The sequence below is a fragment of the Semicossyphus pulcher genome, unplaced genomic scaffold (genome assembly GCF_022749685.1).
Source record: "Semicossyphus pulcher isolate SPU_LCO1_2020_fin unplaced genomic scaffold, fSemPul1.0.p SCAF_21, whole genome shotgun sequence".
Classification (NCBI taxonomy): domain Eukaryota; kingdom Metazoa; phylum Chordata; class Actinopteri; order Labriformes; family Labridae; genus Semicossyphus; species Semicossyphus pulcher.
In genome coordinates, this window is record NW_027211695.1 from 11,001,672 (window position 1) to 11,016,843 (window position 15,172).

Sequence of the window (15,172 nt, forward strand, 5' to 3'; positions counted from 1 at the left end):
GAGTAGCCATTTGTCACTCCAACAATGAACTCTATATGAAGTCCCTTTCACACATGAATTCTAGAAAATAACAGGGCATTCAGGGCCTTAAATTTTGGTTGAAAAATAACAAATTAACACTCAAAATGTGTGTTTTGACTATTAACTTAGATCATGTAGGCTTGACACATAGCTCAGGCAACCATTCTTTAAAACAATGTGTTTTTGATATAAACTTACTCATAGAGGGAAAAGGAGTGGGCAAAACAGTATTACGCCCAAATTATAATTGTAATTGCATTGTAATGTATGGTAAAACATTACAATTCAATGGCCACTACAACCACAAACCGAATTTCGAATGCAAGGCTCTTGTTTTGGATTACGTCATTTTAACCTTGTTCTACACATTTATCTAGATTTTCTGTGGTAGTTGCAAATGAAAAATGGCTAAACTGTGTCGTGCTTTTGTTTAAGTTCATTAAGTTTCATCATAGGATACTCCGGCACATACTTTGTTCTCTCTTCTGTCACAGGTTGAAGTGTTCAATTTGTTGTTTGTGACAAGTGAGAACAACAGCAGGAAGACGTATGTGGTTCACTGTGAGGACTGCGCACGTCAGCGTAGCCCTAACTTGACCAATGTAGTGGTGCTGGAGCAGTACCGCATAGAGGAGCTCATGAACACATATGACTCCTTCAGCCTGGTAAGCAAATAAATACTACAATTACGCTATTCGACATTCCTATTTCCCCTTTCTTCATCCAGGATACATTGTTAATAGTTGTGCAATAGTGCAGTTTCCAAGAATTTGGATGTTCCTTTCTTACCTGAAATAAAAATAACTGCCAATAATTCATTGATTGAATAATTTTTAAACTTATTGTCTCTGGATGTCTTTTCTCTCTAGGCCTCCTCATCCCGGTGACAGAGCTCCCCTCCTGCATCTCCTTAGCCATAACCAAAACTCCTGCAAGCCAGGACAAAAGTCACAGTTTCACTTTGGTTTTAACTTACCCTTTCACTATTTAAAATCATTTTGCTACTACTACTGCTAATACTTGCCGAACAGCCAGTTGAATAAGTTTACTCATCATAACTGTTTACAAAAATAAATACCAAGCCGCCAATAAGATACCAGTTTACTCTCCAATGGTGCTTTCACCCAGAAACCCTGGCAACAGTGAGGTTGAATACCAGGGGGCAGTTGGTGCTGCCATTGAACAAACTTTGGAGGGTAGTTGGGGGTTTCAGTGGCTTGTTTTGTCAGTACCAGAGAGAAATTCTTTCTGTTGTTGTTGTCTTGAATACTGAAATTTGTACATGCTGTTTGCAATTTTTGTGGGGTGCTGTCTTTTTTAAAAAATAATTAATTTATTGTTTTGTTTTTTCTTAACTAGATCAGCCTAGATATATACCACATTGGCCTTGTATTTAGAAAAGAGAGAAAATGAAAAATACTAATAATATAGATATGAACATTTTTCTAAAGCATTAAGAATTTCTAAAAAATAAAATGTTTGGAAAGCTTCAAAACATACGGGTTTTAACAACTTTGGTTGTTTTTTGGGGGGGATTTCATTTTGACTTTCAGATTCTTGTGTGTTGTAAATCTTGTGTTTGTATGAATTATACTTTTTTTTTTTCCTCTGGAGATTAATATTCAGTTGACACTCACCTTCAGGGTATTTTTGTTCAATTCCTCCATCTCTTTATGAACTAGCTCTTTAAAAAAGAAAGAAAAAAATCATTGTCATCTGGTGTGTGTGTTTCGTACCTCTGATTGTTTTGTTCCAATATGCAGACTTAGTATTTCCTGGATTTTTTTGGCATTGTACATTTAATTTAAAAATGTTTCCTCTATTTATTGGATATCAATGTTCTCCCTTTTTAAATAGGGTTGTACAAGTTGTACAATCGATTTTTTCCCCCCCTTTATTTTTATAGTGACCGATTGCTCTGTAAGAACTGAATTGCGGGGGTTGTGTGTCCACAGGAGTGGAGGCTGCTGTTTCTCTGGTGCTTGCCTCTCATGACTCCTGTCTTTTTCACCTGCTATATATCAAATGATATCTTTATCTTGAATATAACGCCACCTTTCCTGTAGACAGTAGGCACACTGCTCACGTAGAAAAGATGACTAATGGAATGCTGTGTTTGTATGCTCATTAAGGAAAAAACAAAACAACTTTTTCCAAAGTGTTTTGAGAAATGGTAATTTTTTTATTATGTAGGGGGCTTTTAGATGAGATTTTAATGATTTTTATGATATTATCTGTTGAATATGATAACAAGATAGATGGTGCTAAATGTTCTCTTTGAACAACCTTTTTTTCTGTCTGTCTTCTTAAAATGAGAATTCTATTTTTCCTGTTGCAATATTACCTTACCCCTTTCCTTCTCTTTGTGGTCATTTATTTATAACTGCACTGTTTAGAGAATTGGCACAGACATACTTGCATACACACACCAAACTGAGCCAGACATGTCTTAAACACTTGTGAATTTGTGTGACATTACTATGACTATTAATAATAAACACATTTTGATAAATCCAGAAGTAAGTAGAATCTGTCTGAATTATTTTCAGTTGCTTGGTACATCTCATTTGTTACAAAGTTTTGCCACACTCTGACACTAGGAGAGTATGTTATTTATGTACTGTATGTGCATGACAGTGTTCCTTTTAAGGCACCAATATAAACAAAGACAGACTATTCAAGGAATATAAAATAATAAATCATGATTTATGTTCGTAGGTACATAAATCTGGTTAGTGAACCAAAGTCTAATTTTTGTGCTCTGCTTTTACAGATTGTTGACAGATCTGTCAACTTTTACTTGTTACTTAAAGTTATTATTTGTCACTACATATCACCTTCAACCAGTTTAAATCCATGTTCACGCCTTCCTACAATAACAAGTTCCAACAAATGTTTGCCACAGCTTTTCCTATTCACTTCCTTATTGTAATCTGTCTTTTCTTAAATATGCTTGTGAAAAAACAAGTCTATGGTGGAATTAAAAAGTTTCTTTCCAAAGTAGGGCGGTAGATTGTGCTGGCGTCAAAAGAAAAACAACTATTTTTTTCTTCTGTAAATCTCTCTTGTTTTGTTCTTACAATATTTTTTTATGTTTAAAAAAAAAAAAAAAAGCAGTTTGTAAAGGGAAGAATGAACTTGTATCATTATGACTATTATTACTAATTGAAATGTTTGGGAATTTGCGATTTTTCTTATGAACAGCATCAGAAAGTTTCTGTCTTCCTGGTGAGCTGTTATGTAGCCAGAGGCAGAGTCACAGAGCATTGACAGGTCACCATATCCTCAGATCAAGTTAGAGACCAGAGGGAAGAAAGAAACATAAGATGACAGACAGAAGGAAATCCTGCTTCAAAACGCACAGGAAGGCCACCTCCGTCCAGTCGTCCGTCCACCCCACTGCAGTTGAGTGATGATAAGAGTGTGAACATTCGCCCCTTCAGGAAGGACAAAAAAACTGCTGCATCCTAATCATTATGTAATCATGATGAAAAAGTTTGTTTACACTGCTCTTGTTCTGCATGATAGGAAAGATTATGCTGTAATTGTTTGATCTGTGAGGGCAAGGGCCCCAAAGGATAGCCCATGTGGACTCTTGACAGCAATGACATAATGAAAACATCAAATTATAAACATTGCAGTTTATAATTTGATGTTTCAACCAACCAAAAAATGATGAAAATCATCCAATGAGAGACAAGTTTGTGTAGTAATATCTCACTCACACGTACTCATATGATGAAACATTGTATAAAATACAGTAGTTTTTGATCTATCAACACACACTTTGTCATCAACAGACACCGGCTTGTAAAAGGAAAATAAGGAATTGCATGGCGGATGGTAAACAAACCTTGCAAGCTCAAAGAAGAGGGAGATATTCAGGATCAGACAAGAATAATTATTATGCTCTGATCTTTTCTTATCAGCCTCCTCAATATCTTTGTTCTTCTTACTTCATCCTCCTCTTATTATCCTGGACTGTATCTATTAATCTTGTGTCCTTACATTATGTAACTTAGACAAAGCTGTAGCCAGAGTCAGAGAGAGAACTTTTCCTTGAGTTTGGGGCAACTAAGCAGGAACTGAAATAATTGTTTAAAATGTTGTTTTATGTGTGTACAAGGGGAAAAAAGAGGTACTGGAAACATTTGGAGACTAACTTGGAGAATTACAATTTGATTCATACTGATTTATTTGCAATGAAAAATAGAATGACTGACTTTATGCCTCTGCCAACAGGTGAAGTTGTAGTTGAGTTGTAGAGTTTAACTGTGTATATTGACAATATTTAAAAGAATACCCTATAACCAAAGGCCTATTATAAACATAAACGTATTATATTATTATAAACAGGTATATTTATAATATTATTTATAAAAACATCTTCCTTTCTTGTTTCCTTTGCAGGGCATGCGATTATCAGAAGAACATTAACAGAAAAAGAAAATGTGCAGGTAATCGAAGGGTAAAGAGCAGTAAGTTGTCCACTAATCCATCTCTGATGGCATCAGTTTTCTGGAAGGATGTAAGAGTATAAATAAATAATAAAGAAATCCCTCCAAGCTGCTGAGATATGACATTAAGAAAAGGCTGGATGTGATGCCTTAATGACCATGACCTTTGACCACCACGTTCTCATTTGTTCATCCTTGAGTCCAAGTGGATGTTTTCCAAAATTTTGAAGATCTTCACTCCAGCATAATGCATAATCCCCAGGCCATGGCTGTCATCAGCATGGAGACAAAAATGACTAACATTAACCTTAGCAATAATAATAATTAGCATTCTTGTATTTACTGTGAAAAAACAGTTGCTGTAGAAATCAACAGCCTGCTTTATGTTGGGTCATAGGCGCCATGCAGCTGAGGGAATGTATTATTGTCTCTTCCATTCAGTGTTAAAAGTTATTTTTGCTCTAGCATAGGAGATTAACTTTGTAATATGGTCTTTATCTTCATGATGGAAGCATGAAATTTAGTCCTTAATAAAATCAGAATTTAACAGAGCATAAAAACACACAGGTACAAGCAAAATGTGTGCAGCAGACTTATAAAGTTTTTTCACTGGTGCACACTACTGAAACTTTGGGTCTCTTTCAGATTACTTTACATCATGAAACAGGAAGAAGATGCTTTTCCGAAGCAAATCAAGTTTTAAAGTTTCAAAGACAATTTGTGAAAATAAGTGAATCACTTTCACTAATCATGATTATTTTGGCTGTTCACAAATTCATGAAGAGCAATGCTAAGGACAACTTTTAATCCTGATTTTGTTAATGTTTATAATACCTGGATATCATATATGCACAACAATATTATTTAGGATTTCTTAAGCAATATTAAAAAAAAAAAAACACCTTTAAACTAAAGAAAATGTTTAATAAAGATAAAGAATTAAGCCATCTGCATGTAAACAGTTAAAACTATGCACAACTCAATCATTTTTCAGGTAGTAGATCTTGGATTAATTTCCATATACAGCTGCAATATACACATTTGAAGATTGTTGTCAACATTAATCATGTTTGTGTATTTAACACTTACTCTAGCACTTTTCAATTATCTATTATATAACCAAACATAACAAAAAAAAAATGCTTGAAAATGTGTACTTCTCTTCTCCACTTAACACCCAAGTCTGTCTCTGCTGCCCATCCCCCTGATTTTCTGCTCTCCTGAACTTATCAGGCAAGCCACCCTGCTCTGACCCCAACACACAGCCCCCTGCCCCCACTCCAACAGGGACTGAGTAAAGGGGCTGAAACATGTCCTGGATATGAGAGGTGGAATGCATGTGCTGAGTGGAGACGTTGGAGAGTGGTAGGAGGGTTGATAAGCCTGGTGGGTGGAGAGAGAGTGGGATAGATGGAGGGAGCAAGGGAGGAGGGAGGTTAAGAAAAGACACAGCACAGTGACAGAGGAGGAGAAGGATTTGGGGGGGGGGGGGGAGTTTAAGACAAAGACCACAGCAATTGGGAGTTGATTTGCCTTCAGGCACTGAGGAGGCACAATCTCTGTTATTACTTCATTGCAACAGCACAGGAATTTGATGTTGCACGTTTTAAAAAAGACAGGGACTCTGGATCATAATCAGCTTCACTGACAATTCTGGATAGTGGAGAGAAGAAGCAGCAGGAGACCAAAGCTGCAGGAAGCCAACATACCAACATTCTAGCATTACATAGATAAGGCTTTAGGAGGGAACCTACAGAGTTGCACCAAATCTCTCGGACTTCCATGCAACAAAAGGAGCCATTAAGTAGCTTCTGTTTCTAGACAGAAGAGGACTTTGTTGAAGTGTGAGTGGAGAAATTGTGAAAGTGAAAAAAACAGCAACAATCTGGAGGACACTCAGCAAGCTGCCCACCTACCCCCACACCACAATGTGAGTATAACTGCATTTGCATCTCTCAGATACATTTTAATAATAGTACAATGTAACTGCTGAGATGTCTTTCTACAAAAGTACAGTGAGAGGGAGCTAACATATCTTATTTACTACTTAGGTTCAACATAAAGCAACAACTCTCTGAGGTCTGAGGAACATTGTAACAAAGTCTCTGCAATAATTAATTCAGACAATAGAAAAATAGAACAATAGAAAATCTCCCAGCAACATCCAAGCCTAATTACATAAGGTGAACATCTAAATATTGGCAAGCAAACCATGAAGAGAATCAATTATGAGATATATTAGGTGACTAAATGCAACCATGTGGCAAGTACATTAATTGCATTCCACAATATTCCCTGATTTAGAATTCTTTAATTTGGGTAAAACAAAGGCATGACGTGTTATTCAAAGAAATGCTTCTCAAACAATAATAAGAACAGTGAGTGAAATGGGTGGAGCGCCTTAATGTATTTTCAGTAAGGGTCACAATGAGTCACGTCACACACATGCATGTGTGCATACTCACACACTTTCCTGCCAGTCCTTCCTGTGTGACCTTCAACCTTGAAAATAGCTCTTGGGACAACAATGGGAGAAAGATATGGAAAATACTAAAGCAGCCAAGTAGTATAAGGATAATTAAATTCACTGAGTGTGACAGTGTGAAACACATGTGCAATTGCCTTTGTTTTTTATTACATCAATCCGATTTCAGCTTCAAATGAACATTTACCCAATAAATACCCCCCCAGAAAAAGCTAATAGCAGTGTTTCCGCTCAGAGAAATCATGTTGGACTTCATGTTGTTTGAATTCTGATCTGATCAAACTGATTTAAGTTGCTGAAGAACTCTCATAGGGCTTGATGACTTTTTGTTGGTAGGGCTGAATGAAAAAGCTGTTATATTGGACCAATCTACAAGTTTTATTTAAGACAGCAGCTTTTTTGTGCACACAAGAACCAAATAACACACGTATAGTTGGTCCCTACATTACATATCGCAATAGATTCCCTCCGTCAAAGCATTTTGGTTGATGCAAAAATGTAATGCAACATACAGTATGGTACCCTAGCAACTTAATTGTTGCACAATATTTCCTAATTTGAAATTCCTAAATTTTGGATGTTATGTAAAGAAATTTTATTAAAAAAATAGTAAATACATGCACATGAAATTGTTGGAATGCCTAAAATGTACCATAGCACCCATCATCAGGCAGTCAGTTAATGCCTCGCACTACAAGGGCTAAAAGGAAAGTGACTGGTTTACAATATGTCATCCCTACTATAATTTTTCCATTGCTGTAGTTTTTGTGGCAGCTTAACTGGCCCCTTTACTCACAGATGTCTGCCGTTTGGCTGCATCTGTTATCTGTCCTTTGAGAAGTAAGGATATCCTGTAATAGACACAGCTACCTATCACATATAATCGGGTTGCGCCGTTATTACCTCCATCATAATCTGATACAAATAATCACAATCTGAGAAAAGATTAACAATGCCGTATAAGCCTAAATTAGTGTTCTTCCATTGACACATTACATAAATATATTTAGTAAGTTCAGTGCTGTAAATCTGACATGTTTAAGTTACAACATTAAGTCTCAAATTTATTAATTTGGCTACTGTACTGAGGTGAGGCACTTTCTGTATACTTTCATACTAAAATAAATGCCAGCTATGCTGCATCTGAATTTTTTCAATAACATCTCTACAGGCATGGACACACAATAATTAAATGAGCATGTAGAAAACACACTTTGATGCCAGTTAGCCTTCATGTCACTACAACACAAACTAGAGATAGCAATTATGGACCCCTTTCCTTTTGGCCAATCAGCTCTCTGATAATCATCAACTAGCAGATGGCATCACAAAAGGCTAGCTTCCTGACAGATAAAATATCTTAACCTCTTGATGAACCCAGAGAAAGCTTTGAACAGTGGGGTGGCTGTGGCTCAGTGGTAGAGTTGGTCATCTCTCAATCAGAAGGTTGGAGGTTTGATCTGTGACTGCTACACACGTCACATGTCAAAGTGTCCTTGGGCAAGACACTGAACCCCAAATTGCTCCCGATGGCATAGCCATCTGATTGGAGATTGGCACTTAGGCCTTTGCCATCAGTGTGTGAATGCGTAAGTGTGACATGAGGTGTAAAAACAGCTTTGAGTAGTTGCAAGACTAGAAAAGCACTATATAAATACAGTCCATCCATTTACAATTTACAGGTTCAAAAGCATTGTGTAACTATGGCACCAGGCCACAGTACTCAACCGGTCTCTTTAGAGACACAAATATAGTCTCCAAAAACTAATCAGGGCTAGCAGACAGTAAGAGTACTTTTGCAATGACACAAGGAATGAATTTCCATCTCACACCACTGATATGTCTATTTTTCCGTCAATAGTTCACAATGAGTATGACTGGTACTATAGAGAAGGGGGCCCACCACCAGGCTTTAGACCTGTCTGAGGAACTGATGCCTCATCAACACCATCTCCATACCAACCACCATCACCATCTTCACCTTTCAAACTCCTTGGCCTCCACCACCGCTGTGGGAGGTGGTAGAGAAACACCGTCCCGTGTGGTTGTACCTCCTCCATATTCTGCAGCTGACAGTGGAGGAGGGGGCAGTGAAGCTCCGCTAGAGCTGCGGGGTTCCCTGGACTGTTGGGCCTGCTCAGTGCTAGTGACGGCTCAGAACCTGGTTATTGCCACGATCAATGCCTGCCTCGCTGGGCTGGTGTTCGGGACCATCCTGACGCCGGCGATTGTTATGGTGGTGTTTGGATTCCTCTGCCACTCTACAGTAAGAAAGGGGTAAAGGGTAATGAGTTAGTGTGAGCAATGTATATATGTCAAAGGATTCAGATTTCTATTTTTGTGTTACCACCAAGCAGCCACACTATTGTTGTACCATTTTCTTTGTTTGACTTGTTTGTTCACTTTTCACAGGATTTGTACTTATTATGTTGCATAATTTACTGAACAAAAGCATATCATACATATATATATATACATATATATACATATGTCATACATAAGTCCAGAAATATATTGTTCGGCTACAAAGTTGTTATGGGACACACTTTACCCCTTTTTAATTATTCTAAAGTAAATCATCAGACAAATATTTCACCTGTTTACATGAAGTCGAATATTTGCTCTGAAAAATATTATTTATTGCAACAAATATCTGTAAGATGTTTGGCGTAAAAGTAAGGATGTCTTTGCATGTAAGTAAAGACAAATGTTTACCCACTCATTTGCTACATATACACAAAAGATGATTGAAGATACAGACAGCTACTTCTAACTATGAAACATCTAACAGTCATAATCTTGTAACTTTGTTCCGAAAGTTTGAGATTGTTGTGCCTGGGGCTTAGGGAGAGGTTTGGCTCCATCAGTGATGATAGGTTTTCTAATCAGATAAGTCTGAAGTTCTCTCATGTGTAGAGGAGATTGGTGTACTGCAGGGGGAAAGAGGTCAGGAGTTTGAGAGCCAGACGTCAGAGCACAGAAGTTGAGGATTGCTTTGTAGCTAAGCGGGGAGTAAAGGATGCTTGGGAACAGACAAAGTATGGAAATGCACAGAAATGAGAACATTTGAAAACATAAAAGAATAAAAAAATAACAGACTATAGATCAGTAAGCCTTAATGTAGGCCACCAAAGTTATCCTTCATTGTATATCAATGGCATTTATGTGGGCAGACCACCTTCTTAATGACTGGAGTAACCAGGATTCTCTCTGTTCTCCTCCTCTCTCTCAATAAGAGCTCATGTGACAGCAGCTTAGAGAGGGATTAACAAGGGCCTGGAAGGGTGTAGAGATTGGTTCAATCAAAAGGAAAAAATGGGTGAGAACAAAATTACAAAAAGGCAGGTTGGCAAGTATTTAAGGTTCTTCAAAATGAGTACATTTCTAAGATATTAGAGAGACTTCAGCTTGCAACAGTTGTTCAGTACACCAACAGAAATATTCCCATTAGCAAAAACGAGGAGACTTTCACCATAAAACCTGGCTTAGATGTGGTGATATACAGGTGGTCCAGGAACCAAGTAAAAACAAATGTGGGCATAATTGTTTCTTATCTGTTTCAGCTCAAACCCTCAGAGTTCGACTGCACCCTCCTCCAACCCTTACCTTTTTATTTTAATCTATGCACTGCAGTTAAAACCATCTTTCTTACTGTTCCTGAAATCCCTCTCTTTCAGACTTAGTAATGCTAAGAAGTATTCTTCTTTTGTAAGTTAAAGTTTTTAAAGTTTTACTAATTGATCCAGTGAAGATGCTCAGTTGAATGTGCGAGAGTGACATATTTCTGAAGGCGTGTCTCATTGAACTGTCCTGGTTAAAAAAAACCTCACAAGTAAAAAAAAAAAAAAAACACAATATCCTGCCAACTGTTGTTCGCAATCATCATATATATCATATCATTCTAACTGTTCTTGTTTATCCCTAGGTCCGCCCTCATGGGACCACCCCATACTGCTCAGATCTTCTGACAGACGGCGGCTGTGTGGCTCTACTGGTTGTGGGCTTCCTTTTGGTCACCCCTCTCTTGGTGCTGGCTCTGGCTGCTTACTGCCGCTTGGCCAGACACCTCCAGCTGGGCCTCTGCTTCATCCCCTACAGCCGGGCCGTGTACAAGAACCTGCCAGCCACCCATCACCGTGGCATGGGTACTGGCTGCTGTAGCGGTCGAGATGGAGCTGATGGTAGTGGAAAAGGAAAGGTCTGGGTATGAGACAAACCTCGGGGGATAAGGGAGAGGGGGATGGGGGCTGAGCAAGACCATTAGATGAAGAATATGGAGAGAATGAAAAAGAGAACATGGTGGAGGATTGTTTGGTATAATAATAAAAGACAATATGTGATGAACAGCAAATTGTAAACCAGAGAAGGGTAGGGAAGAGGTATATGATAATTAAAATAACATACTGGAAAAAAAGTTACACTGATTTAGACTATTTTGTAACACTCCAGTTATAACAGGGTGCCATCAAGTTGCAGCATGTATATTCTGGCATACATATCAAGGACAAATGCCAATATCAGACAATACCAAAAATAAGCATCAGCATGATTTTAAAAGTGCTTATTATTATTATCACTTAATTATATTAATCAATATGCGCCTTACAAAGTCTGACAGCTGGAGCTAAGAAGAAAGCTGGATATATTGAGGTTGTTATTATAATTAAGGTATCATGTATAGTGAGCAGGTTGTTATCGCAAACTGGAACCCTGACAGGGCGAGTTCCTCCACGAAAACTTTACATTATCCCCTTATTACACAGCTATTTACTTACAAAATAAATTATTTGACACAAAATATTGATTTGGAAATTATTTTATAAATTTAAAAATGATTATATTTCCATTTTCTGTTTAAAAACAGTCAGTTAGACTCACAGTGAGAGCTGTGTCCATAGCAAACAGATAACTCTGTAGCCTTCTTAAAATGAGCTAACCTGCTTAATGTGAGTAGTTGTTGCTACTTACATTAAAATGAGCAAACCGAGCTGCTTTCACTTACTATGAATGGAAACATTTCTACTGATGGTGAAGTCAAGGCTAAGACAAGGTGAACGGGGACACAGGAATAAGGAATCAGGAATTTTCTTTTCCATTTGCTGTCTTTAAACACCACCGTATCCCGTACTGTGTTCCATTTAATGTTTCCTTCATGTGCCATCTTCAAGTTTTGTAGATCTCTCTGTTGTAGCCTACAGTTTTTGCAGACATTATTTCTTTCTGTCAGCTGTTTTTTTCCCTCTGTGACTCTATGATTAGAGTTTGTCCTCACAGTTTTTGTGAGTAGAGCTCAGAGCTCATCCCTAGCAACGGTCTGTTCTTCATAGCGAAGGTCTGCTCTTGAGAAATAGCAGACCTCGGAATGCCATAATTAACCAATTAGAATCAAGTATTTAAAGGTATAATAAGTAGGATTTTTCCTTGCATTTTGTCAACAACACATTCAAACTGGGCCCCTCCTCCTGGGCTCTTCGTCACCAGAAGCTCACTCGCACTCTCTCGTGCGAGAACATGGCCACCCCACCGAGCTGACACCGACAGCATCATGGTTACCTTTGCGCTTGCATGCTAACCACCGGTAACCGTTGTGCTAGCATGCTAACCGCTGGTTAGCTTTGCGCTAGCATGATAACCGCCGGTTAGCTTGTCCAACCCGGTTTGAGGCACCAACCTGTCCAACAGAAAGAAGGCCAACTCTGCATGGCTCTTTTGCCCTGTTTGCCAGTTTGAATGGGGCCCATTAGTTGTTCATTTGAACCACTCCCACTCTCACCTATTCGCTGTGATTGGCTCAGGGAACCACAATAGGGCCCCTCCTGAAAACGTCCCACAGCAAAACAACAGAATAGATGCAGAGGGAAGGGTCTCACAAGGGTCTGCACACACACTCACCAACCCGCCACATGTGTATAGAGACCCATAAGTGATGCTTTATATTATATTATATTTGCAAAGTCTATATTTTATCTTTCTAGGAAAATCCTACTTATTATACCTTTAACACAGCTGTGTAATAAAAGTAAATAAAGTGTTTAATCAGACCTTCATACAGCCTTAACTTTCCTGAATGAATGACACAAAATATAAAATAGCACACCTCAACAAACGTTGTATTCACAATAAACAGTATTTTTATCCTACTATCATATTTTTGTTATAAAAACATATTTGTAATTAGAATTCCTGTTAAGTTGTTGCAAACAGTGATTACAAATGTTCTTGTTAATTCCCTTTCATAAATAAACTTTTTTGTTCCAGATGGAGTTGTGTCTGTGATGTCCCATAGTATGGGAAGGAATTGGATGAGTAAGAAAGGAAATGATTACAAAAGATTGTTTTCATTTCATTTCATTACAGAGAAATCCCTCATTACTTCGTAACAGTCAAACGCACCACGTACCATGACCTTTTGCCATGGAAAATGAAAACAAAGGCTGTTTTGGCATTAGAAATAACCAAATAAAAATTAATGAAATAATTAATCTCATCGCTTATTGTCTCGTTTGTTTTTGTCTCTAATATAGAGTCATGAGTATTAATTTCAATCTGTTTTATTACCATACCTGCTCTGGAGCTCCACCTCTTTACAGAAGGAAGAAGCAAATCACAGAAGGAAGAAGCACATAAACAAGAAGCAAATGAAGGTAGTAAGAGACAATTCATGTAGAAATACTGTCATCAATGCTCTAAAACAAGTAAAAAAAAGTTCTAAGTGTATGTTCTTTTTAAAAATCTTTTCCTAGGGGTTGTTAAGTTAACAACAAGTTAACATGTAATAGTTAGCTGCAGATGACAACTTAAAATACTCAAAATAGGCTATCTAATTATAAGCTGAATTCAGGCAAACTGTATAGTATCATTATAGAGTGTACACTATAACTTCAGACCGCATATTTGTACTTGTCCAATTAACCTTTGTAATGTTGTAGCCAAGAAGAAAAAACAAAGAGAGAACACTGAGAGGCAGGGGGGAAGTCAAAAAGAACACTAACGTTTCCCCTTATTCAGCCTGATCATGCAATATTTTGCATGATTAGGCAGCCAAAAAAACAAATAATTATAAAATCAAATGGACTGCACTAACCACTCAAGGCACTTTTCAATTTTCAGCATCCACCATTTTACAAACACAATCATACACAAATTCAGTGCCATACTAGATTAATGATTCAATTTATCATGAACCACGGGCTATGCCTTTGAGTTTCTGTTTCTTGCCAACATGTAGACAGGAGCGGCTGGGTTACAAACCACCAATCTTTCAATTGAAGGATGACCATCTCCAATTCTGAGCCACAGCCAAAGTCAAAACTCAAATTATGCCTCTTATCTGTTAAGTTAAGAGAGCACCAGCAGACAAAGTGCATATTTAAAATGATAAATAAACAAAAGTAGCACGAAAATCTACTCAAGGTTAAGTAAAAAAAGAATGCTACATTAAAGTGACTACGGCAAGAAAAATGTATGTGGTGGCGAACAAATTAAAACATCCATGCCTAAAACAAAAACTGTAATGATTCCACATTCAAGTGGCTTTAGAAGATGCTCCAAAATAATGTGCTTTGGCGCCGTTTAGTGGAGAATCTAATTCACTACATCATTAGGCTACTTGGCAAAAATTTCTGCTGTAGAAATTGTAGAAGTTTATTTTGACTGAACAGCAAGCATAATATTATTTGAATGAAAGAATGGCAATAAGCCACAAGTGGACAAGAACATATTTTGACTGCTCAGAAATTTTGCTAAGCTCCATGAAACTTGAGCATTTATGAGATTGTCAGTGAACTGGTGGCTTGGAAAGAAAAAGCTGTCAATAATGACAATTCCACAAGTGGGACAGGGTTTTTTTTTTCCAATTTCAAACGGCCTTAAAGAAACTCTTTAAAATAAGTTACATTGATAAACTTTAGGATTTTCCAGGCATCAAACTCGCCAGCTATGAGAATGTTGACGGCCTCTAGCGTAATAACTTGTCCACTTAACTTTTTCCAAGTCTTCTCTCAGTGGTCTCACAAGGTAATACATTTACACATAGTACTAAGCTCAACTATGTTGAGATAAAACGTGCTTTCAAATCTGACAAAGTACATGACAGTGCATCACACTCTATGCAAATGAAACATAACTTGATGTAGGCCTTCTTGAACATAGACATTTTATAGGGAGACATTATGCCTGTCTATTGCCCTTCTATTATCCTTGGCTGTTC

General features: G+C 37.6%; 2 protein-coding genes across 4 annotated transcripts in view; both read left to right on the forward strand.

Annotated features, from left to right (window-relative positions):
• The window catches only part of kdm6ba (lysine (K)-specific demethylase 6B, a), a 94,719-nt gene extending 92,179 nt beyond the window's left edge, over positions 1–2,540 (forward strand). For all 3 annotated transcript variants that reach the window (XM_069671972.1, XM_069671973.1, XM_069671974.1), the window contains 2 exons: positions 516–686; positions 891–2,540. In XM_069671972.1, the coding sequence (XP_069528073.1) occupies positions 516–686; positions 891–908 (189 nt within the window). In that variant the 3' untranslated portion in view covers positions 909–2,540. The remainder of the gene's footprint in view (positions 1–515; positions 687–890) is intronic.
• Positions 2,541–5,993: 3,453 nt separating this feature from the next.
• On the forward strand, positions 5,994–13,187 carry tmem88b (transmembrane protein 88 b). Its single transcript, XM_069672529.1, has 3 exons — positions 5,994–6,408; positions 8,825–9,229; positions 10,889–13,187. Exons 2-3 carry the CDS (start codon positions 8,831–8,833, stop codon positions 11,171–11,173), a joined length of 684 nt encoding a protein of 227 aa, XP_069528630.1. The 5' UTR covers positions 5,994–6,408; positions 8,825–8,830; the 3' UTR covers positions 11,174–13,187.
• The last annotated feature ends 1,985 nt before the right edge of the window (positions 13,188–15,172 follow it).